This window comes from Athene noctua, chromosome 22 (genome assembly GCF_965140245.1).
Source record: "Athene noctua chromosome 22, bAthNoc1.hap1.1, whole genome shotgun sequence".
In the NCBI taxonomy this organism is placed as follows: domain Eukaryota; kingdom Metazoa; phylum Chordata; class Aves; order Strigiformes; family Strigidae; genus Athene; species Athene noctua.
The window spans coordinates 2,682,621-2,710,252 of NC_134058.1; the positions used below are offsets into that span (position 1 = coordinate 2,682,621).

The window sequence follows — 27,632 nt, forward strand, 5'->3', positions numbered from 1 at the left end:
CAGCTTTGGGAATTAACTTTGAGGAAGTTCAGTTCCACATCTAGGTCTCTCCTCTGAAACAAATGGAACCACAGCCTAATAGAATCCAAACCCAAGGGGAAATCCTCTTTATTCCTTTTCAACAGTTTTTAGCACTGAATCCACATTTTTTACTGGAAAAAAAATATGACTCCAAGTTAATGCAAACCTTAGGGTTTGAATCCTTCAGATTCTAACAACGGAACTGTTTCCTGTTGTCTTGAACCACTGGCCTTTCAGGAGCTGGTCTAAACAAGAGAAGATTTAAAATAAGTCAGGAGTAGTGGCAAAGCTACTATGACAATTATGTAACAGATGTTTATGTTAAAAGACCTGTGTCTATCTGGGAACACCCATCTGTATCCAATAAACATAAAAGCAAATAAGGTAACTGATAAATAATAGGCAAAGCACGGGTCCAGCTTTGTGTGGCCTACCGTGGTGTAAATCTGATAACTTTTCAATTTGGTGGAGTTTTTCCTCTGAGCCATCTAATGTGTGTTTGCACAGTCTACTGAGACACTTAGCTGACAGTCCTTTGCCATCTTGCTTTTTGCAGCCGTCAGCGTGATAAAAAGTACTAGAGACAGCTTGGATCTTCATACATTAATTTGAAATCTCAAGGGGAACTTTAAAGCAATTGCTAACAAATTTCCGCAAAGCATATGCTGAATGGAGCCTGCCATCAATAAGGCAAATGGTAAATAAATATAATGGTGTCATGTATTCAGCCTGGGGGCTGCAGCTGTGTAATTGTGCTGCCAGTGGTGTCCAGAGAAGCACTGTTCTCTGCTGCTGAATTTCATCCAGTTCCCTGGAGCACTATGAAAAACAGCCTCTGTCTCAGTTTCAGCTGTAAAATGCTATGAGGGGGATTTACCCTCTTCTCCCGTACACTTTACTGCACCATCTTTGCCTCCGGATCTGGTCCCAGTACAGCGCTGGGGGTGGCTGTGTAAGAAGTGGTGCACTGGGTCACTGCACTCCCACTGGGAACATATCAGCAATGTCAGTGAACAAGGCAGAATGCTGTGGGGTCTCCAGAAATCTGGGATGGACGTGTGGCTTATTGTAGTCATGGTCAGATAAATTCTTGACATTTTTGTCATGTAATCCTGAGACCTGTTACCATATGGATTCATAAAGGGCGTGCATGGCAGCACTGAGAAAGTGCACTGTCCTTGGAAGCTACAGAAAACAGCAGCACTGAGCTGTCCCAAACTGGAGTCTTCCTGCATTTTTGTCCCGAGTGTGGTGTAAATGACTGATAGACAAAGAGCGGGGACCAGATGGTCATAGATGTGTACAAGGAAAACTGAGTTTGGTGTTGCAGAATAGCAGTGTAGGGACAAGTGCTGAGGTTGGATTGTACAAATCCAGCCTTGCTGTGTGGAAGTTTAGCTATTTTAGGGAAAGGCAATTTTTACCCAGGTTACCTCCATCCATTCCCATCTAATGAAATATAGTGAAAGATGGATTCAGACTAGAATCTTGTTATTAGTTACTGGTCATTTAATCCACTGTGGATTCCTAAGAGATGCAGAGACCCCGCTACTGCTTGCTGCCTTGGAAGTTCCTCAGCCTGCTTCACTGCCCTGCTTTAATCTGGATTTGGTTCTGAGTTTGCACTCTATTTCAGCTACTTGTTTGTCTACTCATGGACTGATAAAATTATTACAGATGGATGACTTAAATATCTTTTAGTCTGAACTGAAAGCTGCCCAACCCTTGCCGATCCAAGTACAGTTTGCATTTCTGGGATCTCCTTGATTCATGAATCTGTCTCCTGAGAGAGTGATCTCTTGGTCCGATACAAGTCCTGGTAGGAGGGAGGGAGTTGTGGAGGTGCTGCATGCTCTGTTCCTTCTGAACGTGGGGAGCTGAGAAGCCAGCTGCACTAGTGTGCGTCCAGTGCTAGAGCACAGGGCAGCAGATTTGATATTCCTTCAGAGGAGTAAGCTGTCTGGTCTGGTACGTCCTGCACCAGCTGGTTTACAGCCCAACGCTGGGATCCAGTCTGCTCTCCCATTTCTGTGCAGGGAGAAACCATGCAACAATCTTAATAACTGAACATCTCTGATGGTGTTATCACACATAAAAATTCTTCCCTTTTTTCCTTCCTTTCTCCTTCACTGTAGCCTAGCCTTATTTCAATTTTCAACTATTACAGGGACACACATTTTAATGCAATGACTATTTGCACAGGCAACATTTGAACAAGTACTTTACTGCCCTGTGTGACTCAAATAGCTAATGGATCAGGAAAATGTTAACAACCATTTACTTTTTTTTTTTTTTGTGAGCAGCAGGGATGTGATATATGGCACTCCACAATGTGGCATTGGTTGAACTTTAGAAGTCACATCTGGAGACTTGATGCCAAAGCACCCTGTAAAGGGTCTGCAAATGCTGACTAGGAACTAAGGCCAAGCATTTCTATCCAATGTGTGGTTCACGACTGTTTGCAAGGATTGGTTTGTGTAGTCATGATTCACTGGGAGGTGGAGGCAATTATTAATCCTTGCATGGTTTATTGCAGGAGGCTTTAGCATGATTTAATATATTGAAGAACCAGGGCAGACTAATCCCCCAAACTACAGCAGGTCTCATGCTGTTACCTGCACTTGTTCTTTATTTAGAAACTAATGGAGCATTAGTTATGGAGCCTGAAATAACACCGAGGCCTTACTGCAGCAGGTACTGACCAGGCCTGATACCCCAGGAAGTTCAGTGTGGAAAATAATAGCATGAAAAGAGGGGAAGTGACTCTTTGAGAACTGCTGAGGAAGTCAGCCACCCAGAATGATCACATCTTGACAAAGCCTGTCCCCTCCTCTCCCCATGTTCAAGCAGCAATATTGTCCTGGCAGCTTCAGAGTTAATGCTGGTGGTATTGTCGGACCAGTCCAAGCAGCAGCACAACAGGCTTGCTAGGAACAGGCCTAATTTCACACTCTCCAACAAAAGCTGCTATGTAATAAGAAGAATAATTAAGAGTAGTCGGGCAGGTGACAGAGCAGAGACATCTCCCTATGTGAGGGGTCAGTATGAGCCCCTGTGGTGCCCTCATTACAAAATTCCTCTAACTACACTCCTCTGGAGAGGCTACGGGCTGAGTGGCCTCATTGCTTTCACGGAAACAGCTGTAGTTAGCCTCAGCAGTGCTCCGGCTTCTGGCCAGCAAACGGAAACCTGTCCGCCAGCTACGCTGCAGTGATGCCATCTGGAGATGTGTGACCTGAAGCTGGCCCTGCAGAAGGCATGTTTGAGAGCACCAGTGCTGCCTTCCTGGAAACTCCCCACCCCTTTTGAGATGGGGGCTCTCCAGAGTCCCTGGCAGCTCTGGATTCTGTAGTGCAGTGACACAAGTTCCTGGATGCTCACACTCAGCAGCAGCCAGTGCCCTGCTCTTTAGGACTGATTCTTTATCAGCAAGTGCTAATAGTCTGTGCGAGTAGTTCTGCTGTTTGAAGTCTACCTGAAATCCCTCTCCCTACTTGTGGCTGCTCTAGACAATATCTAAGACAGGCTCCCTCCAGTGCTGAGCAGCACTGAAAAATAAGGAAGACTGGATCAATCTCTTTCATCCGGTCTTCTGGCCTTTGCTAAGTGTCCAAGCAGTGCATGTGGGAGACTGGTGGAGTTCTGGGATGGCTGTGCCTAAAGCCCAGGGCTGAGTGGAGGAGTCTAATTGGGAAACTCTTAATGAACTGCCAAATAGTGAGTTCTTCCCCTGCCCTCTTTCTCACCACTTCCACAGAAGCACATCTAGAGCATGACAAAAAGCTGTATGAAAAAAAAAATAGGCAAATTGCCATTCAATCATTTCATATATTTCTACCTTTAAGGTTAGAGGATTTCAAAATCAGAATTGTCTTCTCAGCCTTTCCTCTTTAATATGGTTTATTTATTGTGCCGGATTAATACAGCATATGGAATTCTGCAAGGGAAGTCTGTCTGCTATAATTAGCTAGCAATGGTGACAGCAGGCATCTTTGCTTCTTTATTATTTTAAAATTCTCAGTGCTGTATTATGGGATAAATTTCTACCACATCAGAATGCTAATTCTTGGGAAAGCCTGTGAGTGCAGCATCCGTCTGCATTAATGTAGCCTTTAAAATCCTAAAGTCATCCCAGGTGTGACCGCAGTGAAATCAGTGGGATTACACCAGTGATGAATCTGGTCCTAGGCACATGGAAACTAATCCTCCTTTTTCTGCTGCTGCAGTTATTTTAGCAACTTACTCACGTACCTGAGGTCAGGTTCTGTGTAGCTGTAAATAAATGTTTGGCATTGTACCTCCCCACACCCAGGGGGAAAGAAGTCTTTATGCCTCTCTGGCTGTACTTAGTATACTGTATACAGAGTCTTTTTATGAAATAGTTCTCTTGCTGTAGATGTTGCCAGATCCTTTCTTAAAACCATGTGAATTTTTGAAAGTAAACACGCACAAAGCAACCCCACCCTTTCAACCCTTAACAAAGGCTGGGAGCCCCTGGCAAGTCCAGGTTTAGAGATCTTTGCAAACATAGGCTCACGCAGCAGCTGAGAACCCAGGCCATGAAACCCTAGTGCCAGTGCAGACACTGGGAGATTCATCAGAAGGGACATTACATCTTTGCTCTAGGACCATCTGAGTTTTCTCGTCTGTTTGAAGGAAGGAGCCATTGTAATGCTGGCCATTTGCCACTTCCCTCTTTCCCCTACCAGAAGGGTCCATTCTCCACTTCTGACTGCCCTTGTGGGGCAGCTGCTGCCCGCAGAAAGAGATCCGGGGGGTGGCCGTTCCCTCTGTCCTAGCCATATGCCAGACACAAAGTCTGGTGCGAGCAAACTGCAACAAGGAGTAGGAAATGCTGCAGCACACCTTTGTGCTGGATGGGAGGTGGGGAGGTCATGCCAATGGTAACTGAAGAGTAGGCAAATAAACAAGGGGTGGGGAAAGAGGGGAGTAACTGGCAAAATTTCAGAGATAAAAAGTGTATCAGCATCATTGTCCTGTGCCATGTTCCTCAGAGTATCTGACAGTGCAAGGTAGAACTAAGTCTTAACAGGCAGTCTACTAACCATCAACAGTCCCTTGTCATCTGGAGAAGAGGGGCTTGAATTAGTTTGCCCTAAAGGGGCTTTTTTCTTGTCTAAATCATAGAAGCAGGACCAGGAGAGTCACTTTCCATGAGGCTTGTTATTTAATGTTATGTAAGAAACAGAGTTTATGTGACTCTTAATTGCTCCTTGAGGTTGAGTTTGCAGGCAGCTCTGGCTAGAACATGCATTTTTGTGCAGGAGCTGCGTGCCTGCATGCCAAATGGGCTGTTTGTGTGTACAGCCACAGCAGCTATGAGAGTAACAGGCACTTCTGCAGATTTTATCTCCAAATACAGCCTCTGGTATGTGTGCAGGGGGGAAAATAAGCAATAGTACTTTAAGACTTCTGGGGTGGTCAGACATGTAGAGCTGGAAATACAGGCAGGTAACAATTTTTTGTGTTTAGAGGTCTTTCTGTAATTAGCTTAGTGTCAACTTGATTGTTGGCGATGGAGAGAATTTTTGACAGGTTAATATAGAACAGGAGCTGATTTCCATTTTTATAGCTCCATGTTGTTCTCCCTATTGAATTCTTACTATTAAACGTGTCCATTCCATGCCAGCTGGAGATGTACACCTGGAAGGAGGCTGCTGAAGACAACCACCTTACAAGGATTCCCAGATAGTCAGTCTGGGTTGTAGATGAGATCCTCTTGTCGCTGTTCTGCAAACAGATGTGGACCTCAGAATCAATGAAGCATCTCTTTGGCAAAAACGTTTAGACTGTGTTCCCATTATCTCTGTGCAGGAAAAGTGGGATACTGAATGAAATTTGAAAAAACAAACACACGATCCAGAAAAGGCTATTCTATTTAAAATCAACAATGATTAAGCAATTTAGAAAATCTCGCCCTAAGTGTGTATCCTATCTGCTGATGGCCACGGTTAAGACACAATGGCAAAACAGAGATGACTTAAACTCTTGGCTTATCAGGGTATCAAAAAACATTGAAATCTCTCTGACTGACATCCAACATCCAGGGACACCAGCTTAAGTTGGTCATAAGTGATCTTTCCAGCTTGATGCTGAAAATATATCATGGACATCTGGGTAGCGTAAAACCAAACCTAAAGTAAAACAAAAAATCCATGTCCAACTGACGAGGCTGGGTGATTCCAAGAGAATGCTTGTGTAGGCATGAAGCTTCCCCTGGAAAAACAATGGAGTGACATTATGAAGTAGAAGAATTCACATCTCTGTGTCGTCCCAAGACGCTGCATGATGCTGTGGAAAATCCTGGAGGAGGAACTAGAGGTCTACACACAGATCTGCTGCTGAGTGTGCTGTGTTGGCTCCATGCTGCTGGCTTCTCCTCTCACCATTATCTGTTTATCTAAGAAGTGGACTGCCTCATTAGGCTCCAGTCTGGGCTAAGCCCAAGCAGTCAGATGGGAATACAGTTTAAAAGACCCATTTTTCTTGGCAATTCCCCCACAAGAGTACAGTGACAAATGGCACATCACAGACAGCAATGTCTGTACCTACAGAACCCTGCCTCCCAGTGGTGTGAGAAACTATTGCACGACCCAGAACTGCATGGCTGATGCAGACTTTCTGAAATATATGCTACAAGGTAAGTCCAGGAAGGAATGTTTTGTTGTAGTTTGTAGGAAGGTGCCTCACTAGGTTGCTTTATGAAAAGGAATAAATAAACCCCATCATCACAGAGGTGCTGTAAAGAATTGCAAAATGCTGTGCTGTCTTGGTCATAAGAATGGCTGGAGTCCTTCACCAGGCCATGTTATGGCATGTGAATCTGAACACAGACTGGAACTGCTCTACAGATGCTGTTCATCAGTGCTCAGCACTGGCCTTCATAAACTCCATGGTCACGTAGGAAGAAAAATTGTGCTAGTGCCCGTATTCTCTCTCTCCATGGCACTATTTCACTCTGGCTAGAACAGAGCCCATGTGGAATAGAAGGAAACAGAAATCCTGGAGACTTAGGATGAGGAAGGCTCTTATCTGTGGCTGAGTCCAGCAAGCTGTGCTTAGTCCTGCCAAGCTTTTCTCCTGCTGCTCAGCAAGCATCCTCCCTCCTCTTCCCCCCCACCCCACCTTCCCACTGCTGACTGCCTCATGGGTGGGCAGGGCTTCGCTCACTGGCGTTACTCCAGTTCCACCATCTTTTTCCACTAATACTTCTTTGGAACGGACAGTTAACACTCTATCCATGTTAGCCACGTGCAATGACTTCTCCTGGCATCTCTGCTTGTAACCAGATACAGAGACAGAAGAATACTGTGGAGGAAGAGGAGCCCGTACCACCACGGACTTGGCTGCCTGATGCTCCGGGGCTGAGCAAGAACCCCCAGATTCCTTCCGTTCACAAGTGGAGGCCACAAGCCCCGGGAACAGGCTAGTTACACCCTCAGTGGAGTCCCAAAGGCATGAAGCTGTGGAGCCTTGGGCCAGACGCAGCAGCCCTGGAAGGGTTTAGGAATACCAGGGTGTCTTTGTTCTACAGGGGAAAGGGGGGCTGATGCTGGAACTCTACTGAGAGAGGCAGTAGCAGCAAGTTTAGCAGCACCTAAACAAACCCAAAAACCCTTTGCTAGTTTACTGTTGTTTTCTGGCAAACTGCATTTTTATTACCTTTGGGAGTTAGAATGTTCCCTGGATCTAATAAAAAAGTCTGTACCTTGGTAAGGCAGTAAAGACTTTGCACATACTTAAAGGGCACTAGCTTCCTTTTGAACAGCTTCATGTGTGTTGCAGGCACTGAAAACAAACAGGCAGTGGAGTCACCAAGTGTACTGTGATGCATTTTCTGTGGAGAATATGCTCTTTGCCCCTCCTTGTTTTGTTTTGTCCCTTTGAAACCAATTCTCATTGCTTTTGATTTAAAAGGAACCCAAATGACAGACTGGTTCAGAACAGCTTCTTCTCACTCAAGGCATGGTATCCTCTTTGCAGGAAGATTACCAGTCCAAACTGTGAAAGATGAGGTGGAATTTAAAAGTAAATATGCTTTCTTTTTCCAGAGGAATTAAGATGCACTAGTTCATATTGTGTAGCTTTTTTGTCACTATAAGTGCTTGGAATATAGATTATTTTTTGACAGAATAATGAGTTTCTCTCACAATGCTTTGACTCTGGGAGCTGATGTTTTAAGGAAAGTACCAAGTAACATGCCAAAATATCCAGACATCAGCCATTTTCTGCTGGAATTTGGATGGGTGCTTCTCAGTAGGAATGGCTAAATAGGGGTTGTCTTGGAACAGTCTTACAAGATGCTCTCGAGGGGTGTCTGCCATTACTAAATATGGTTTGGCTTGAGTATGTGTCATTGATTTCAGATCTCAGCAGCATGAAGGACAGGTTCCTTCCAGCCTGGATGCTGTACTAAAGTCAAAATCATCGGGGTGGATTTCAATAAGGTGAGTTCAAAATTATCTGAGCTCCCTGAATGCGTTTTGGAACATCTCTGGCAGCGTGAGATCCTTCTGTGGCCTTTCCGCTGGAGAGCTGTGCTCTTCCTGAAGGCCGGGAACACTGCTGTACACTAAACCGGCGTGAGGTATGATTGATTCTTCAGGGAGGCAGCGTATCTCCTCTGTACCTTAATTGCATACTTAAAATATGTTCTGTGAACTTGAAGTTACCAACAGCCTCTAGATGGATAGTGGCTTTCCACTGGTGTCAGCCTGCTGGCTGTGTTGACAAATCTAGTAGTTGTGGATGTAAGCACAGATCAAATTGAGTTCCAGTTTCTATGGAATACTCTTCTAGATGAGGAGTTTGACCCGAGAACCTTGTACCTCAAAAACTCAGGGTTTATGCTTATTATGTTCCCCCCATCCACATTCTCGTGCCCAGTTTGCTCAGCACTAGTCCCTAAAGTCTGACAGGGCTGTGAGAACATCAAGATTTCGTGAGATCTCATATGATTTCTTTTAGGCATGGCACAGCAGTGAGATGACTCAAAGTATATACGTAGGCTTGGGGAAGATAACAGAGAGAGCTGAGCCAACATGCCATTCTAAGACAAAAAATCATTTCAACAATGCATTCTGCAAAATGGTCCCATCGGTTCCCTGGGGCACCCTCTAATGGATCCTAATTAGAAGCTGTCACTTCTTGTTATGGGAAGGAAGGAATGGTTCAGCTTTCCGCCCCTTAACCTTGGAGAGACTGAGATGAGAGCTGCCCCTAGGAATTGTTTAATTTACGGCACTTTCATTCCTGCAAGAAATTAATTGGGAATTTCTGTGTGTGGCAGGGAAGGCACCTCCAGGAGGTGCATGACAGACACTTCTAGTGCTGTAAATTCATGCACATACATGCACAGATGCCCACTTGAGAAAACTTTATTTTTTAAACATTTGTGCCTGTCATTTCTCAGACACCAGACTCCTGCTTCAAGCTCCTCTCCTGCTCAGCTTATACCCCCCAACATTTATACACTAGATTCCTTTCCTAGAGTGGGTCTCCCTGGAAGGCACTTGCAAGACCCATAAAGGCTGTAGGACTACAGTGTCCTGCTTAGCCAATTTCAGTGGGCTCTGGATGTTGCCAATTTGATCAGTAGGTTTTTAAAAACTAGTGTGAAACTGCAACCCCTAAAAAATAAAGCCTCCCCTCTGTCTCCTACTAGCACATTCCTTACATGCATCTTTTTCAGACACTTGGTTTCTCGACAGCATTTACATAACCTGGCTGAAAACACTCCCACAGCCGATTAAATGCCTGCTATGAAATCCAAAGCTCTGATTAAAATGATGAAGCTTTCCAGGACTGCAATATTCACGCAGATGGTTAATACTCATGGCTTGCTCTACAGGGGAAAAAGTGGCATTTTCTTTACAAGTACATACAGTCTGAGCTTTCCCATGGGAATTGCTTGTTTTGTCCAGATTATTATTTTAAAGCTATCATCAGATGTGATCACCCATTGGATTAGAGGAAGCAAAAGGAGATGATCAGATAATCCCCGGGGCACAAAGCATTTTGAGTTGGATTTGAAGAGGGATGTCACCTATGGTTAATTTGTTTAGCTCAGAGTACTTCTCTCCTCCTCTGCATCTTCCTGAAAATATTCGTGCCTAGTGGCTGTAGACGCTTAGAGATGAGGCATGTCATAGTAATGTGCTCAAGAAAGTACCCTCCGAAAGTATCCCTTTTCAGAAAGAATGCATGGTTAAAAGAGAAAAGTGCAAAAGTGAATAGCAGGTCAATAGCCAAACCAGGCCTTGCAAAATCATTGAGATGTTCCCTTTTCATCTGGTGCACAGAACTTCTATCCCAGTCAGATAAACATAAAGATCTAGTCAGACTAAAATATTAAATACAAATTAGGCACAATGAAAATGAACTCTCTGAAGATGGGGATTTGTGCCATGGGTCTTAGAACTGAGACTTCAGTTGTGGGGGAATGTTCCCTAGAATAAGGAAGCCCAATCTCATTGCTGTTATTTTCCCATCTACATGAACAAGCTTGCTCTGATTTTGGCTGTTTGTTATGAGTGCTCTACTGAGATACCCTGATCTCTTTGGGGTCCTACAGTATAGCTTTTCTAAAAACTGGAAAACACTTTATAAGAGTAGCTAAAACTGTGGCCTTTTCACTTTTTGGATGTGGAAGAACAGGACCGAAGTGGAGGATTTTATCACTGGCTGCAGGGGAAGTGGGATCAGCTCTCAGCTTCCTGGGATCTCACTAGCAAGCCACAGAACATAAGTACTGGCAAAGCATGAGCAAGAAGCAAACGCTCTGGCTGTTTGCTGGGGCTGTACTGTCCATCTGCCCCTAGATCTGGTAGAGAAATACGGAGCTAAATCTAGAACTGAGTTTACTACAGTGCAGAAGAGCAAAGTGCTAGATTGCAGAAACTGTCAATCAAATCTGTCTCAGATATACATTCCCTAATCCAGGATTTTAACCTTTTCCAGAGTACTCTCTATCAAAGCCTCAGAAATTCCCAGTGTTTCTCAGGCAGGAACCAGCACATGAGGAAGTAATTAATGAGAGCAGGAGGGGAAAAAAAAAATAAAATGTGCTGAATAGAGGCAAAACTGAGACTCAAATCCCTCATCCCACAGGCTGCCTCCTCAGTCCTCAAGATGTAGACAAAAGACATTCCAGGTCCTGACAAACAGCCTGAAGAGATGCTGAAGCATCCAACTACACCCCAGGACATTTATGTAAAGAAACAGTTGGACAGTAAGGCTGGCTGATGCACACCCTTTGTGGAGTGTAGGCGAAGTGTCTCTTGAACTGAGGATACGTGAATCAGCAACAAGATTATCCCTGGACCTACACACGAATGGTCCATGGCTGACTTAGGCTGCATGAAGCACCACATCAGTGCTATTCTGGTTCCAGACAGAGCTAAGCACCAAGTCTGGAATAATCAGTTAAATCATCAGGGAAAGTATATAATGTTTTCTGGAAGCTGTACCCAGGGCCAGGACCAGTAGCCAAATCACCTGATTTCCAGTAGGCTGAGTCTCACCCTTCTTCTGGCAGACACCTCAAACAACAGAGCAAACGCACTTAAGATGCTGGGAAAAAAAAACCACCATAAAAAAAACTTGGTTACTTTGGATATATCATAACCTTACAGGAACGCTGTGCCTCAGTTTTCACATCTGCAAATGAGGGAGACAGGAATGCCATTCAGCTACTTCCCAGCAGTACCATAAAGCTCATTTGATTAACATTTACAAAACTGTGCATGATTCTTGGAGGGGAATTGCTGCTGAAGAATTAATTGTTATGATTGTTGCTTATTCCCCAGATGCCTGAAATACAGAACTTGGCAGAATTCCGGAGGAAGTATCCTTGTGAGCTCAGGTAAGAGATAAGCCAACCTGACAGTCAGGCTGTTGGTGCAGGCAAGATTTATTATCAACCTGGGGGTCTTCAACAGTAGATTTAAGCTCAGAACAGGGACAAGGCTCCAGGAAGCTTTGTCTGTCCTGCAAAGTATAGAATCATAGAACAGTTTGGGTTGGAAAGGACATTTAAAGGTCACCTAGTCCAACCCTCCTACAATCTTCAACTGGATGAGGCTGCTCAGAGCCCTGTCCATTGTGACCACGAGTATTTCCAGGGACGGGGTAAGCAGGGCTGTGCTTTCCTCTTCTGCCTGTTGCCAGTACAGCTGTGCATCACACACCCGGATAAAACAAGTTAGGCTCTGCCAGAAAAGAACAGCCCATGTTAAGGACAGCTCTTTGGAGAGACAAAGCTACCTAGAAAACCTTGAAATAGCTTAACTCATCTTACAGCCTTCTCTTTGCACTGTCCTCATGCCTTCATCAGCTCACACTTTCCCAAGAAAAAAAACACCACTCTGAAAATATTTAAAGAAACGATTTGAAGATGCCCTCCTTGTTAATTAATGCAGGTGTCCCTCATCGGCCTCCTGCCAGCAACAGGTGCCCGCAGGGGGGCTGTGGGTTTATCACTGCTTGAGCAGAGGGGAAAATGAACACGGGAGATAGCTCAAATCTGCTGGGGGGGGGGGGGGGGGGGGGGATACGGACGGAGCACAGAGATGCCGCCTGTGCTTGGCTACAGCCCCCTGCCGGGGTCAGCGGAGAAGGCTGACCTGAGAGGCACCCCCGTACCCCCAGCCGCTCCCCTCGGGGGTCTCACACCCCCGGCCCCTCCCGCGGCGGAGGGCGGACTCTCCGCCGCCGCCCGGATGCCGCCGCCGGTTTCCTGGCCCCTCTCCCGGCCCCGGGGCCGCCGTTTCCTCTGGGAGCGCGGCGGGGAGGGGGCAGAAGGGGCTTCTCCTCCCGACGGGTTATTTTTTCCGGTTGGCGCTCCGAAGCGGGGAGGTGGGAAGAGCCAAAGGCGGCGGTACACCCCCCCCACACCCCCCCCCTTCCCGCCCCCCCTCCACTGCAGCACATGGGAAGCAAAAGTTTTCCTCCTCCTCCTCTTCCTCCTCCCCCTCCCCGCCGCCCTCCGCCCCGGCCCCCGGGCCGGTCCCCCGGAGCCGTTTGGAGCCGAAGGATGCGTGTGCCGGCACCCCGGCCGCTCCCCCCGGACCTGGGTGCTGCGCTGCGCTTCCCTCCGGGAGCGGGGGGGCCATGAGGAATAAAACGTTCCTGGAGCGTTTTCCGCTTCTCTGAGGGCTGGGAAGGAGCGAAGGCGACACTTCGACCGCATCTTGCAGAGGGATTCTGCGAATTTACAGGGGGAAGGGGCTCGTCGGGCAGAAAGAATCAGATGCTTTAGCCACGGCGGAGAGGCAGCGCTGCGCCCGTTTTGCTTCGGCCCCATCATGGGTACCGGCATGTGCTCGAGGAGGCAGAAGGGGCTTCTGCAGACCGCGTTTTGCCTGGTGACCGTAGCATGTTTGGGCTCGGGAGTTTTCATGTACAACCACTTGCAGCAAAAGGTGCGGAACGCTGAAGCCCTGGCCCAGAAATACAAACAGCAGCAGGAAGCGCTGTCTGCCCAGCTCCAAGGTGAGTGACCCGCTCCCTGGGTGTGCGCACACGCTCGCTGGACTTCCCTTTCTCAGCGTTCCCTCCCGGGGCTTTTGTCGCCCGGGCCAGCGACAAACAGGGTGCCTTTGGGGAGCAACGTGCGGCTTTTGGCTTTAAAGAGCTCTACGAAGATGTTGTCGCCTGTTTCCTCCCCACCCCCCCACCCCCCCCCCCCGGTCTTTGCTGTCTAGAATTAGAGTAGCCTTGAATCTGAAGTGCTGGAGCGAGGGGAGCAGAGTGTGTGCTGGATTGGTGAGTTCAGCTGCATCACGTTTATTCCATTTCTTCTTCCTTTAGTTCCTTTTGGCCCTAAAGACTCGTCCTATGTCGCTTTACATGAGAAGCAGGAAAAAAATGCAAACAGAGGCTGGTTGGGCAGACTGAGATGTGGCTCCACACTCGAGCCCGCAGCAGCATCTGTCCAGAAAGGGAATAGAGAGGCAAGGGGTCCTTTAGGAAAGTTTGTTGTCATCCCATCTACTGCCCATCGCCTTGTCAAGGAAACAAATCTATCTTCATCTCAAGAGATTGATCTGGGACTAGAAAAGACTTGCTGGCTTGTTTGAGGCCGGTTGGTGCTGCAGCACAGAGCTCCCCTAAAAAGCGGGGAGAGGGAGGAAGAACTGGCATTTCTGAGCCTCCCGACCAGGGTTTGGTTCCTCTGGCGAGAGCTGCCAGAACACCAGAAGGCATGCGTGATGTGTATATTCCCCTTCCCCACCTCGTTTGTCTTCCTTACATAAATGTCTGAGTGTGGGAGAATGACATTTTAGCCTGTAGAGAGATCTCCGTAGGGAAGGCTGAGGACACATGTTACTCCACTGCTGAACTCTTAATTTCTTTGTCTAGTCTGTCATTCTAGCCTAACTGCCTCTGCCAAAGCTACGTTTCCAGCACCTGACACTAGATTTGGAGTTTCTAGAGGGATTTTCTGAGCTCCCTGTAGAGAGGTTTGGTGGGAATCCACACTCTGGTAGCCAGCAGTTGTGTGTGTAGTGCTGGAGGATGGGTTGGTTGTGGAGCGCCCACAGAATGAATTTTATGTGGACAAAATATTGTTTACTAGTGGTCCTAGTGACTTAAGGTCAAGAGGTTCATTGAACACTTTTTCTTCTAACAAGTGGTTTTAGATTATAGTGTTTAGATTGAGAGCTCTTCCTCAGGCTAAAATCAACTATGGGGTATCCATTATGACCTCTGTTGACATATCCAGTGACACGGTTTCTCCAGCCTGTGTTGCTGGGGAATTCTGCAGATCTGTGACTCCACATATGTGCCTTTTGGGGTTAAATGTTTTCTGGTGGTTTTGTGTTGTGATGCAGATGTACCATTGTGCATATGCTTCATGTGCTCAGGGCTGTGTATTTCTACCTGTAAACTGGGAAAGCAGTGTGGGGTTGTGTTTGTGTCTCAGAAACATGCTTTAAAAAAATAATCTTGTGAATTGATCTAGGGTGTGTATAGATTCACTGCTGTTATTTTACATTTTGTTTCCATTTTTTCTTTCTCTATCACAAGGCAGTCAGACAGCTACAGCTCCTGATGTGTTTCACAGTCCCAGGCACAGCGATTTCCACCTGCAGCTTGATTCTGAGATGCAAGGATCAGCAGGGCAGAAGTTAGCCCACATTCCTTTCTGATGTGTCAGCATCTCTTGCTTCTCTTGGAGAGGGGCTGGTTCTTCAGAGAATAAGATGACAGTGGTAGCCTCAGGGAGCCCCAGTTTTGGGAACAGCAGGCTGAGGCAAACAACTGAGACAGGCTCATAATAGTTTTTCCACCCAAATATATTTGAATGGCAGAGCCATAGCCTGTTGCTGGGGTTTCTAACCCTCTGTCAGCCCTCCCATTCCTAAATACAGTTGTTGCCATGGAGACCCTTTTTATTTTGAGAAGACATTTACTTGTCCAACAATTTTAACAAAGGCAAAGCTTCTTTTTGGATTTGGCTGGTGGGAGAAGCCTAACGACTGGCAGATAGGAACCATGTTCGTGGAAGTCTGGAAGTGCAGAGGTATCTTACACAGCCAGCCAGGGCTCTCATGCTCTTGTCCTGCTGCACAGATTCCTGCTGTGCTTGGGTCCTGGAGGGTGGGGGGTCAGGGCTCTGGGCCCTATCCCTGCCCCTCTGCTGAATTGTGTCTTCTGCATCTGATTCCTGTCTTTCCAGCCCTACAAAAGGAGGACGTGTTATTTTGAGGTGGAATTCAGTACTTTGTCTCAGCTATCAAATATTTCCTACCCTTCTCATATCTGAGCACAGTACATGGTTAGTGCTTCTGGTAGCCTCTGTAAATAAAGCTTCAAAGTGTAGTGCTGGGCCAAGAGCTGAGAGGGAAGAGGAAAGCACGTGGATGGAGGGGGGAGCAAAGCTGTCTTGAAACCAGCACTGCCCATCCCATGTGCTGTCTTCTACTGGCTGCATGCAGGGAAGTGGATCTCATCTACTCTTAAAATAAGAGCAAAGCAGCTGCCGACGTTGCTGTAGGGTGGAACACATTGTGTGAGAAGAAGAAAGGGAGGTGGTGTGTGTGTGAGCCTGTTCAACCTCTTTCCCCGTGGTTAGTACCCCTTGTTCTGTCAGCTCTTGATGCAGCAGACAGAGGTAGCTGGCTGCTGTGACTCAGTAGACATTCTTTTTGTACTGTGGTCCAGATGGAATCTAGAAGGAAGATCTTGGCTTTTCTTTCCGTCCATCTCTTCTCTTTCTGCTGGGTGGGGTTGGAGGTGTGTCTGAAAGTGCGTGGAGACACCTTGCTGAATACTGGGCTCTCCCTTACGGGCTGTGATCTGGGGGACTCTGCTGCTGCCACGAGGCTCAGAGGGGATTAGAGACACAGCCTGGCCAGCTGTGACCTGATGTGCACTTCGGGTGAATCTGTTCTGTCTCAGCCCCCACCCCACACTGATGCTGTGCTGTAGCAGGTGGCTTTAACTGAAGCGCTGCTTTGCCACTTTCCATAGGTGTGTGCCTGTATGTGCCTGCACGTGCTGCTGCCTGGGTGCTCTGAGTGCTGTTAAAGAGATTTTATTTTGGTCAGTTCACTAACAAACAGCACTCTTTGAACAGATAGGAGGGAAGGGTGCATTTGTAGTGCCATCCACTTCTGTCTGACACTCCTGGTGTGGCCTGACAACGGCACACGTCAGACCCTTGTCTGGTTTGGAGGAATTTTCTCTCTCACAGGAGGCTGCCCTTGTGCTGTGGCTGAGCAAGAAAGAGTGCAGCGCTCCTGGCCTCACCATTGCATGTCTTTTATCCAATCTGTCTCTCCTTTGCCATCTCTCTGGCTCAGAGAGGGAGGTATGATGAGTCTGGCTTTCATTCTGCTCTCCTTGTCCCTTCCTCTGGATGGTTCTTGAGCCCGAGTGACTGGTGCCATCGGTGATTAGTTGAGGTGACTGGATGGAACCTGGCAGGAGTATTTGCCCCTAACAATGACAGCAACAGAGGAAAAAAGGCTTTTCCTGGGTGATTAGCTATGAGAGGGGAAGAAGCACGATGCCGTCTGGAAGTTAGCGTGGATCTCTGCTGAGAGCTGCTTGGAGCTGCGAGCCACGGGCAGCGTGACAACTCTTCCCGCAGTATGTGCTGTTGGCATAGAAATGGCCTAACGAACTGTGCACCGTGAGTAGCTTTAGCAGAACCAGAGCAGCAAATCTGACACCTCTGTTGCCTTGCTCTGTGAAAGCAGGGAGCTAGCATGCACCCGGGGCTTTCCTGGGCAGGGGTAAAATGAAACCACTTGAACAGAGAGTAAAACCTGGGACTGTTGGCAAGACTGGAATCGCTTTCCCTTTATGGATCTCTTAAACTCTCCCTGGCAGATGTTTATCTTAGCACTCTGGGGTATATGAGGCAACCCCTTCACACAACCACCCTGTTTTCTGTGGTCTTTTAAAATGTCTATGGAAGGCCTGACCTGTTCTTCTTTCCCAAAGGCAAGGCACTGCAGGGGATTTCATTGTTTCAGCAGTTCAAGTTCTGCATTTCAGCTCATTTGGCAGCAGGTGATGGTGCTTTAGTGCTGAGTTCTGGCTGAATTCCAGCCTGGATTTAGACACTGACCACCCTCCATTCTCTTTTGTAATTGCAAATTGTTAAAGACTTCCTGGCTTCCTGTCCTCTGAAGCTATACAGTGCCATCTTGGTCTGATAAGTTGTTGCTGTGTTCCACCACAAAGATGAGTAAGAGAGACTAGTTTATGCAGCACTTATCTGCTGGTTTGTGTAAGACTGAATCCAGCTTTTCTGGGCTCTAGAGACCTGGAGGAATGGCAGGAGCAATTACAACTGTTTTGTTTTTTTGGGTTTTTTTTCTAGTCACTGGAGGTTAATTCAGCTTATTTAAAAAAAAAAAAAGTGTCAGGAGAGCCAGATTTTGTATCCTAAATTTCTGAATAAACAGCCTATGACATGGAGTTGTTCCTGAAGACTCATGTCGTCTTCTCCTGAGGGAGATCAGAAGTGACAGAGGGAGTTAGGTGGGTCAGGGGAGACAGCTTGGATGTGAATGCCTGGGGAATGGCTTCTCAACCTGGGGTGGGACTGAGCTTGGCACATGATAAACCCAGGCTGGCAGAGCTTAAACATAGTCCTTGTACCTGCAGCGTCTAAAACCAGCATAGTCTGGGAAAAGCCAACTTGTCTCTCTTGTCCTGCTTGAGCCCTCGATTTCAATACAGGAAAAGTCACTGTCTGGAGTCACTCTGGAGGCAAGTTAATTTTATCACCCCTGCCCAGTGCCATTCAGGCGTGGTGGCAGTCTCTGTGCAGAGGGGATGGAGGAGCCTGTTGTGGCTGAGTGCTGTGACTCGGGGAAAGCTCTTGGTTAGCGTTCAGACATCAGAGCAGATTAAAATCACCATCCATCAGCAAGCTTCTCTGGCACTTTCATTTGTCATGTGGCTGCTGTACGAAGCAGCCTCATCCCTCTCCCTCCTCAGCTCCTGTGCAGAGTACAGATGCTCTTTTGTGTGTAATGGGAGAGGGAGCTGCTTGGCTTACTTTTCCTTAGTGGCCTGAGAGCCAGTTAATGGTTGGGTTGTGGAAGGGGAGAAGAGATCTCTGCTGCTGATGCCTTTACAGAACACATGACCTGCAAGGCTCTGGCTGTCTCAAGCCTGGTAGTGAACTTGGCCTGCAAATACACCGTTTAGCCACTGGCTACTAAAGACAGCTCTTGGCCTTGGCAGCTTTGACTCCAAAGTGAAACCTGAGTGCAGATAATCACAGGATGACAGATAGGTGTGTTATATCAGGAATATCCATTTTCTCTAGTCCAACCATCCCCACCCTGGTTCAGACCTTATCTGCTTACATTTTGCAAAGAAGTGCAAAAAGGTTGTAGCTGGACCCGACCCTTTCATTGTTTAGGACATCAGGTATCTGCAAGCGTTTCAGGACTGTTGATTTGCTTGGTCTGGATTTTACATGTGAACTACTGTGTGCTTAAGCCTAGAAACCCAGAGTGGTGTAGGCCATGCAAAACAGGCAAGGGTCTCTTGCCCCACGCTGCTCTCCTGGGCACTTTTTGGTCCGGTCCACAGCAGGATTTGAGATCCCCATGTGCCCCTGGTCACCTGACCTGAGAGAGACCTGTTTTGGGGAAAAGAATATGTGGGATGAAATTTCAGGGTTTATCTCATGCTCTGCCTCTTTCTGCTTCCCTAGTTGTGTATGAGCACAGATCCCGGCTAGAACGGTCCTTGCAGAAGGAGCGAGGGGAGCACAAGAAGACAAAGGAAGGTGAGACTCTTGCATGGGTGGCACAGCCCTGGCCAGCCAACCCTCCAGCTGTCCTGTGGGGAGATGTGTGTGTTGTACCCAAAGCGTTTCCTGCCTTCAGGGCCATGTGTGGATGTTATTGAACACCCCCCAGGTGAGACTCATCCCTGGTTTGTTGGTGGAGAATAGTTAACTGATAGTTAACTGACTTGTCCGTTGCCCATGGGCAAAAGGTGCTGGGAGGTGGGCTCGGTTCTCTCATACTCCTACATATGTCCTCAGTCTAATCTGTGAGTAACAGTACCCATGATGTGGTGTTTGAGCCCTTTAAGTGATAGTTAAACCTAGCACTAGAACATCTTTTTTTCTCTTGAAACTATGTAAACTTTCTTAGAAAACTGATCTGGAGATGCTGAGCTCTACAACTGCTTAATAATATTAGCATCACTGCATTCCATAATACACGGACAGTACAGACTGTCAGATCCTTTAAAGTTGATGTACAGAAGTAGATAAACACATGCAGGGTATTTTCAGACCATGAAATACAAGAGGAAGCAGAAAGCGAACAGATTAGCTCCTGTATCTTTCCTTGGAGTAAGTAGTGTGTTTGGATGTCGGACCCCTTTGCACCTGATTATTGTTGGCAATTTAATAGCCTGGTTTTTATCTTCAAAACTGGTATGTGGAGTAACATCACTACTCCTTACTCCTACATGCATTGTGTTTCTGGAAACGCTGACGTACGGCATCCAGGTTTGCCTGGAGCTATGTGGCTGCATAGCTAAGGGAGCAGCTGCATTTCTGCCTCCTTCCATTTATTTGGTCAGGACTGACTGGAAAATGAAGCATCCTAATAAATGTTATCTTGTCATGGGCCCTTCCCATTTGTAAGAAGGTGTGGCACAGATGAGATCAGCAGATGAGTTCCTTTTGGTCTCACAGAAGCTTTGATTTCTCTTTTTCCAGAGTTGTCTCTCATTTCAGAGCACCCCAAATCCTTATACTGCTTCAGTGACATCAAAACGGAACTGTTTGTGTGCTGAAGTAGGAAGTCACCAATGCACTTGCCTGTAGAATGGGGAAGGAAGGACACTTGGGCCAGTATAGATGGGTGGACAGCTCTCCTGGGAAATACCATCTTTCAGAGGGCATTGAGTAGTCTCCTAGCAGCATCTGCATTCCAACTTATTCAGTTGCAGCCATTTGCTCAGCAAGGGGCTGATTTCCTTCTTCCCTCCCCAAAATGTAAACCAGATCCATGTTAAATTCCAGCTCATTAAATTGTCTTCTCTTCTTCCATTTCTAGATTTTTTAGTGTATAAGTTAGAAGCTCAGGAAGCTCTCAACAAGGAGAAGGTAGGTATGGTTTGTTCCTCAGAATATGTGTGTGATAATGGTAAAGATTTTTCTAGTACCTCCACAGTCGTGAGGCCAGTGCTGCTGTCTGGAAGGCGTGAAAGGCTGCGAATGTGTATGGTACAAGGTGAACTTTGGCTGACTCCACCTTGCAAGGCTGTTGGTGTGTGAGGATTTACTTCCTCTTCGGGAAAGCTTGTGTTGTGCTTAGAGCAATTCTGCCTGTTCTCCCGTGTGTGGTAGCAGAGCAGATGATTGTCAGCTTTTGGGCTGCAGTCTGAACAGGGAATTGCTGTTCCATGGTACAGAAGGGTCCTGGGGAAACTGAATGCAAGGCACACCACAGGGAATGTGGAGAAGAAAGGTCATGGTCTTGTTGGGGAAATCATATCCATTGTTTTCTATCTCCAGGGATTGTCAAATGATTTCCACTAGCCTGTGGACTGAGTTGACAGGAGTGTTAGGAAGAAACGCATCCCTGGGTTAAGTTTCTCCCATTCACTTGAAGTTATAAGGCTGGTTTTATTCCTTTCTCAGAGTATCTGTTGATGAGATGCTGGAGAATAGGAATTACTTTTAGCTTGCTCATCTGTGGGTGAATGTCATCTTGTTACAGAAAGAAACTCATGGGTGAATATCTGAATACTCGAATGGCTGGGCAGCTCCCTTGCAATTTGTGCTCATTTGTTGGTAATATTTCATACCATATTGAGTATTTATAAGTTAAATTGTGGGTTGTAGTGGAAATGTCAGCATGGTGGTTAGTTTGCACTTCCATGGTGCTGCTTAAGTGTCTCAGCCATGCTGCTTTAAGCTAGCCAAACACAGATTCTGATGGATGTTGTAAAACCGTGTGTGATGGGACAAGCTGCAGCGTGTTCCCTGTCAGGTGCCACCACTGCTGTGGGGATGTGGCCTTGGAGCACAGGTGGCTAGTGGCTTCCACCCCTGTGGTGGGCTGCTGGTGCTGCAGTGAAGAGTGGTACCCTGGGGACAAAGGGGACAACGTGACCCTTAGCCAGGCCTAGCAGGTCTGTTAAACTAGTACAGACCCCTCTCTGGACACATGGAAATCCCTCTCTGCTGCTGGTTTCTGTCAGTTGAGCTTAGTTTGATAGCTGTACCTAGTTACAGGAATTTGCTTTAGGCTTACTCAATTGCTTAGGGATCAATTTTTTGTTAAATGGTGCAATTTTTGTGTGTAGGCAAAAGCCTTAGCTCTGGTGCTGTCAGCCTCCCCCTCAGCTGCTGCAGAGTGTGCTCAGCCTGCTTGGGGCGAGGGGCGTTTACTGTGCCAAGCTCTTCCAGCGCTGGGCCTGTCCTAGATAAAGAACTGAAGACTGGGGAAAACTACTCTGAATGCGAATCTAGAAAGTGCAGTTAATTAGCTGGTGGCTAGGTGGCTTTGAAAGGTGGATGTTCTGCTGGTCACCTTGGTGGGCTTGTTCCACATCACCATGTGCATGCCTGCGTGTGCGAGGGGGCAGCAGGAGCTGGTGGCTGGGCAGGTGCTCCTGTGTGGTTCTCCCTGCCCCGGGTTTTTCTGGAATCTAATGGCACTGCTGAATGGTTTTTTTTCTTTCCAGCAAGATTCTATGAACAGATACGGGGCCCTCAGTTCCCAGCACAAGATACTGAAGGTAAGGGAGGAGTCTGGTTTCACGCACATTAGAGAGTGCTCCCTGGAGGGAGAGTCGGTGCTTTCCCTTACCAGAGATGCTTAAGAGAGTCCGAGGGTTTCCTGGAGCTAGTGCCAGCACGGAGGGAAGAGACCACGCAGTGGTGTTGATCTACATTCCTTCCTGACTCTTCAGGTTCATGGGAGTTTCCTACTTATTCTGTTGGGCTTTGTATCAGATTACAGCCTTCACCTACACCTCCTTTCCATCGTAGTCTTTGTGCAGTTTATCACCCAGGAGTTCTGTTGTTCAGCGTGTTCTCTGCCGGGTCTCTTAGTGTGAAAATGGGTCTATTCATTGTAGCTTGCCCATTGGGCTAGTACAATGTATTCCAGTCTGTGTGAGAGGCTCGGAGAGGGGCAGCTTATAGCATTTTATAGCTTATCATGTGTTCTACCTGAAGCATATCTTAATGATAAAATTTCCTTTTGTTAGAGCAATGCAACCGTGGCTGGTGATGGCAGGTTTTAAATGTTTTTTTAGTTAGAGCGTTGGCAGTGAAATGGTAATTTAATTCTGGGATGTAGAAAGAGGGCTGGGTTCCAGCAATCCTTCACACCGCTGGGTTGTGTTTCCTGAGCAGAGCTGGACCTCCAGCTGCCGGGCTTTTGGACTCAAACTTTGGGAAAGGGGAAGTACAGTTCTGTCTCTTGGGTATTATCCAGCACTGCGGATTCTGGGAACGCTTTGCAATGGTAACGTTCCTCTTCGTAGCAACTGCAGTCTGAGCAGAACGCTCTGGTTTGCTTGTCTCAAGGGGACAGTGAGAGCATTTCATCCTGGCTCCCTTTCTCTTGCTTCCTTTTATTGGGGGGGGGTGGTGTTGGTGGAAAAATAATCTTTTTTTTTTTTTTTTTTAAAAAACTACACTTACAGCTGCTGAAAGACAGGCTGGGGACTGCAGTGTGGTAGATTTCATCCCGCACCACTCTGCAAAAAAAAACAAGTATTCAGCTCAACTTCTAGCTAGTTATGAGACTGTGAGTAACACTTCTGTTACTAGAGCACAGGCAAAAAAAAATAATTCCCTCTATTATTAGCTTCCCCACAAGGAAGATTGCTGCCAGCGATAATGCTACCTGGGAAGTAGACATGTAAATCTGAACAGAAGCAACTAACTCTCTTAAGCTGGAGGTCCCAGATATGACCAAAGACTTCCATGAAGCCACATCAGGATACTTGGCTTTGCTGTTTCTGGCTGCTGCTGTTGTTCTGACCTGGACTGGTGAGCTGTGTCTGATGAACATCTGCAGCTGGCACACCAGACTCCAAGGAGCAAGGGGCTTTGTCCAAAAATACCAAAAATAGCAGCTGCAGTAGTTGCCTGTGTCTGGATTCCTGCTGGGGCCAGGCTTCATCTTACAATTCCTTTTATCCTCTTGAGTGGAGAATAAAATTTATTGTTAACCTCATTCTGCAGAATCCATCTTGGCATTTGCTGGAATAGGCAGGCGAGCAGGTGGGTGGCTTTAAACAAAAGATTTTTAACATGGACTTCCTGGAACTTCTGGAAGCTGGAAACTTGCTGTGAGGTGTGTCCTTCCTTTGCTTGTGGGTAAGCATCCAGTTACTGTGATTCCATTTTGTACAATGCTATCTACAGAGCTGCTTTCTAAATCATGGCAGAAATACATGTGTTTGAGATACTCTTATTATCTTCTCTCTCTTTGCCTGCCCCCCCATTTCCCCAGAGACCTCGATGAGGTAGAGCCACTGCATAGCTGATGCATCTTGGGTACTACATGTTGTCTGCACAGTAAAGGGAAGGTGGGATGAAAGGACTTGCTGGCCTGAACTCATGCAGCTGAGCTGAAGGACTCCTGATTTTTTTGAAAGATTAGCTCACTTTCTGAATGATGTGATTTCCCCAGATTGCAGTGTTGGGCATGATGGGCAAGGACATAGAATGAAATATCATGACAGCATGGTCTTTCTGTATTCCCTTACCCCCAGCTGCATTTGTACATGATTTGCACAACCCTCATGTGCTGTGTCTTGCAGTTTCTGCTTAACTGAGTGAAACAGCCTATCTGTGAGGTAGAGAAGGGAATGACGTTACAGTCAGATGGGCAGCTCTGGGCATGAGAGGTTCCTGGCTTCCTCGGGGCTTTCAGCATGCCTAGCTTTGGTAGAACTGACTGGGTCAAGAATGCTCTGCTTCATTAAGTTGCTTCTCTGAAAAATAATCACATGTAGCATGTTCCAGACCTCCTGTCCTGCACCTACAATAAAACAGCATCTTTAGATTCCTCCTAAAGTCTGCATACATTGGTTGCAGAAGAAACCAGCTGAGAGTGAGGATGCTCTGTGTCCTTAATGAGCCAGACTGGGCCTCAGGTGTTTTGTGTGACCTTGGTCAAGGCACTTATTTCTCTCTTTAGCTTCCTGCTGCTATCAAAGGATGAATACTCCTTCCCTTCCTGACTGTGAGCAGTCTGGGGACAGGCATTATGCACATCACCTGCCAGACAGAATATGGGCTAGAAATGAATTGACCTGAGCAGATGAGGACTTAAAAATCCTTGAATTGCTTAGAGCTTCTTGTTAAAACCAGTTCTCACATGCTAACGCTTGTGGCTTCTGAGGTGTTTAGTATCAAAATGATTTTAGGGATGTGGTTCCTCTGCAGTGCTTTCTGGCGATGGCTCTGATGAGAACTGTAAGTACCTAATGGCTTTGAAAGCCAAAGCAGGAATCTTTTATTCTCTTTATTTTCCCTCCTGATCTTGTGATCTGATCAACCTGACATCCTTGTCTCTTCTTTGTTCTGTCTCTGGGACCCCTCCACACCGGTAGCTTTGCATTGCATGTATTTTTGGAGCACAGTTATTTCTCTCCTTTTAGTGTAGGATAATTGCTTCAGGGGAGAATGCCTGGGCCACAGATGCTTTGTTTTACTGGGGATAAATACAATCATCGATAGCATTTAGAGGTTTGGGTTTTTAAGGAAGATGTGTTTTTTACAGGAAGGCTGATTGAAATTGCTGCCTGAGTCCTGAGGAGCTATTGTGTGGAAGGGCCAGGGTTCACCTGTGAGCCAATCAATCTGCATACATAATTGGTGTTGACAAACTGAATGTGGAAGGACTCTATAGGTTACCATGGGAACAAAAAAGGAGGTGAATTCTGGTTCAGTGGGTCTGAGCAAAAGGATGTCTCAATATATTTTTGTTCTTGGGCTCTGCAAGAGGGGAGGGCAGAAGAGAACAGTTCGTCAACCCACTTCTATCTGATGAATTCTTGGCCTGCTGGAAATAGTCTGTCGTCTTGTGAGAGTGTTGTCCTGCTGGTTTACACCTGTGAGCCTCACATTACTGTGGGGAATGTGGGCACTCTCCTCATCCTCTCACACAGTGAGACTGGTGTCCTGGGAAAAGGTCTCCCTCCTGTTCTAGCAGCTAGGAGTGGCGGGTGGGAGAACAGCCAGGCTGCTGGGAAGCAAACCAGGCAGAGGGGACAACCTGAGTGTTCAGGTGTCCTAAGTGACCAGCAATACACACATGCAGAACGATGGCGGGAATTAGACCTTAGCCCTGATTAAAGGTGAACCACTCCTGTAATGCAGTGTGCAGAATGATCCCCTGTGCACCACAGAAGCTGTCCTTGCAGGTAACACTTGGCCATCAGTGTGTCTGGGACTCTGGAGAGGACCTTGGATTTGTGCAGTGTTCCACGGGTGTTTGGGTTGATACCAGCAACTGCTATAGAGCCTGCATTGCTCTTGTAGAGCAGGGTGTGCAGGGAAGGTGGGAAGGGGTAGGAGTAGTTCTTGGCTGTGTCCCAGAGTCTCTGTCTCTTTTTCAGGCAGGTGTGGACCACATTCTGCTTCCAGTTTAGTGGCTTCCAAGGAGACCTCCCAAACCGCTTCACAAAGCAGAGTTTAATTGGCATTTCACATCCCTCCTGAACCACTGAACACAAAGAATATTTTATTGTATCTGGGATTTCTAGCTACCTTCTTGGAGGAATGAACATATCTTCTGCCTCCCCAAGCAACTTATTAAACAGAGGCACTCGAGTAGCACTTGGCAATAGCTAAATTACTCTTCTTGTACTGACTCTTTGTCACTTCTTTTCATATTCAGAACCAGCATGAAGATGTCAAGAAGCAGCTGCTTGACCTGCAGCTGCAGCACAACAGCTTGAAGCTGGAACATCGTAAGACACTGGAGTCCCATAGCCAGAAATATGCCCAGCTGCAGCAGGAGAAGGACAGCGAAGTCACAAATTTGCAGGGTGAGTGTGATGGAAAGTTTAAAAAAAAATACTAGGCAGAGAAAGGACTGAAGAACTGAGTTCAGGAAAGGACAGTGTTTCTTTTCCAGGCCCCCAAAAGGTCTGCAGATACTGCAGGAACCCCCTGGTGTGAGTGTGAGTGTGCACTGCCTTAGCCCTACACCTCCACTGAGCGTTGTCCGACGTCAGGGTGGTGGTGCAGGAACAAGGGCGGTGTTGGAACTGGCCCGGTGCCCTGGGGTTGCGCTGAGGGGAGGCGAGAGATGCAGAGCAGGCTCTGGAGCAGCTTCCCCATGCGAGGGAAGCCACTGGCTTCCCAGGTGGTGTTTTTGTGTGGAAATACACACCACAAAAGCCTCTGCCTGCTTGGGCTGGCAAGCACACTGGTCAGGCTGCAAATGCTGGGCAGTGTAGGGTCACAGAGGAGTTTCCTTTTTTTTTTTTATATGACCTTGGGTTTAACCATACTTTGAGATCTCCGGGGTTCAGAGACCCCCAGTGTTGTACTATCTGGGGCACCCCTGGTTTCTGTCAACACTAGCACTTTCATGGTGTTTATTTTAAAAGCCTACTTGACTTTTGCTGGATGCTTACTCTTACTGCAGCTACTACTTACTTATTATTGTAGAACTTGTGTGGAGCCAGGTAAGATGATAAATTATTGTGCTAGGTGCTGATCATATTCAGACTGTGAAACAGTCCATGTCCCAAGGCGGTCACGCTCAAAGTGGATAAGACAATCCAAGAGTAAAAAGTGTGAGGCTACGGTAGAGGTGCAGGCCTGTGGTTCTGCAGTAGGCTGGGGCAGAAACAACGGGCTCATCCATTAGATGATGCTGCCTTCCCCTGTCCTTTCTCTGGTGGGTCAGTGTAAGTTATCAGAGATGCTTTTGTGGTAGAGATAAAACATTGTGACATTTAGGTATCCCACTTCAACATACGTTTTCCACTTCTCTGTGCACTTTTGACCATGGAAACCAGCTTCTATATTACTAGAATCCTGTAAATTCTAACATTTAAGCTGGGGAGCAAATTAAACATACGTTTTGTAATTAATGGTGTAGGTCTATAAAATG

The 27,632-nt window shown here is 46.9% G+C and overlaps 1 protein-coding gene across 7 annotated transcripts in view; it reads left to right on the forward strand.

The window, feature by feature from the left end:
* The window catches only part of LOC141969318 (uncharacterized), a 54,537-nt gene that overhangs the window by 3,221 nt on the left and 23,684 nt on the right, over positions 1–27,632 (forward strand). For 2 of the 7 annotated variants that reach the window (XM_074924955.1, XM_074924956.1), the window contains exons 3-7: positions 11,850–11,905; positions 19,229–19,303; positions 20,592–20,641; positions 22,228–22,281; positions 26,406–26,556. In XM_074924955.1, the coding sequence (XP_074781056.1) occupies positions 11,850–11,905; positions 19,229–19,303; positions 20,592–20,641; positions 22,228–22,281; positions 26,406–26,556 (386 nt within the window). Of the gene's footprint in view, positions 1–11,849; positions 11,906–12,755; positions 13,534–19,228; positions 19,304–20,591; positions 20,642–22,227; positions 22,282–26,405; positions 26,557–27,632 lie in introns of those variants that run through there. The other 5 variants (XM_074924950.1, XM_074924953.1, XM_074924954.1 and 2 more) reach the window with 5 other exon arrangements.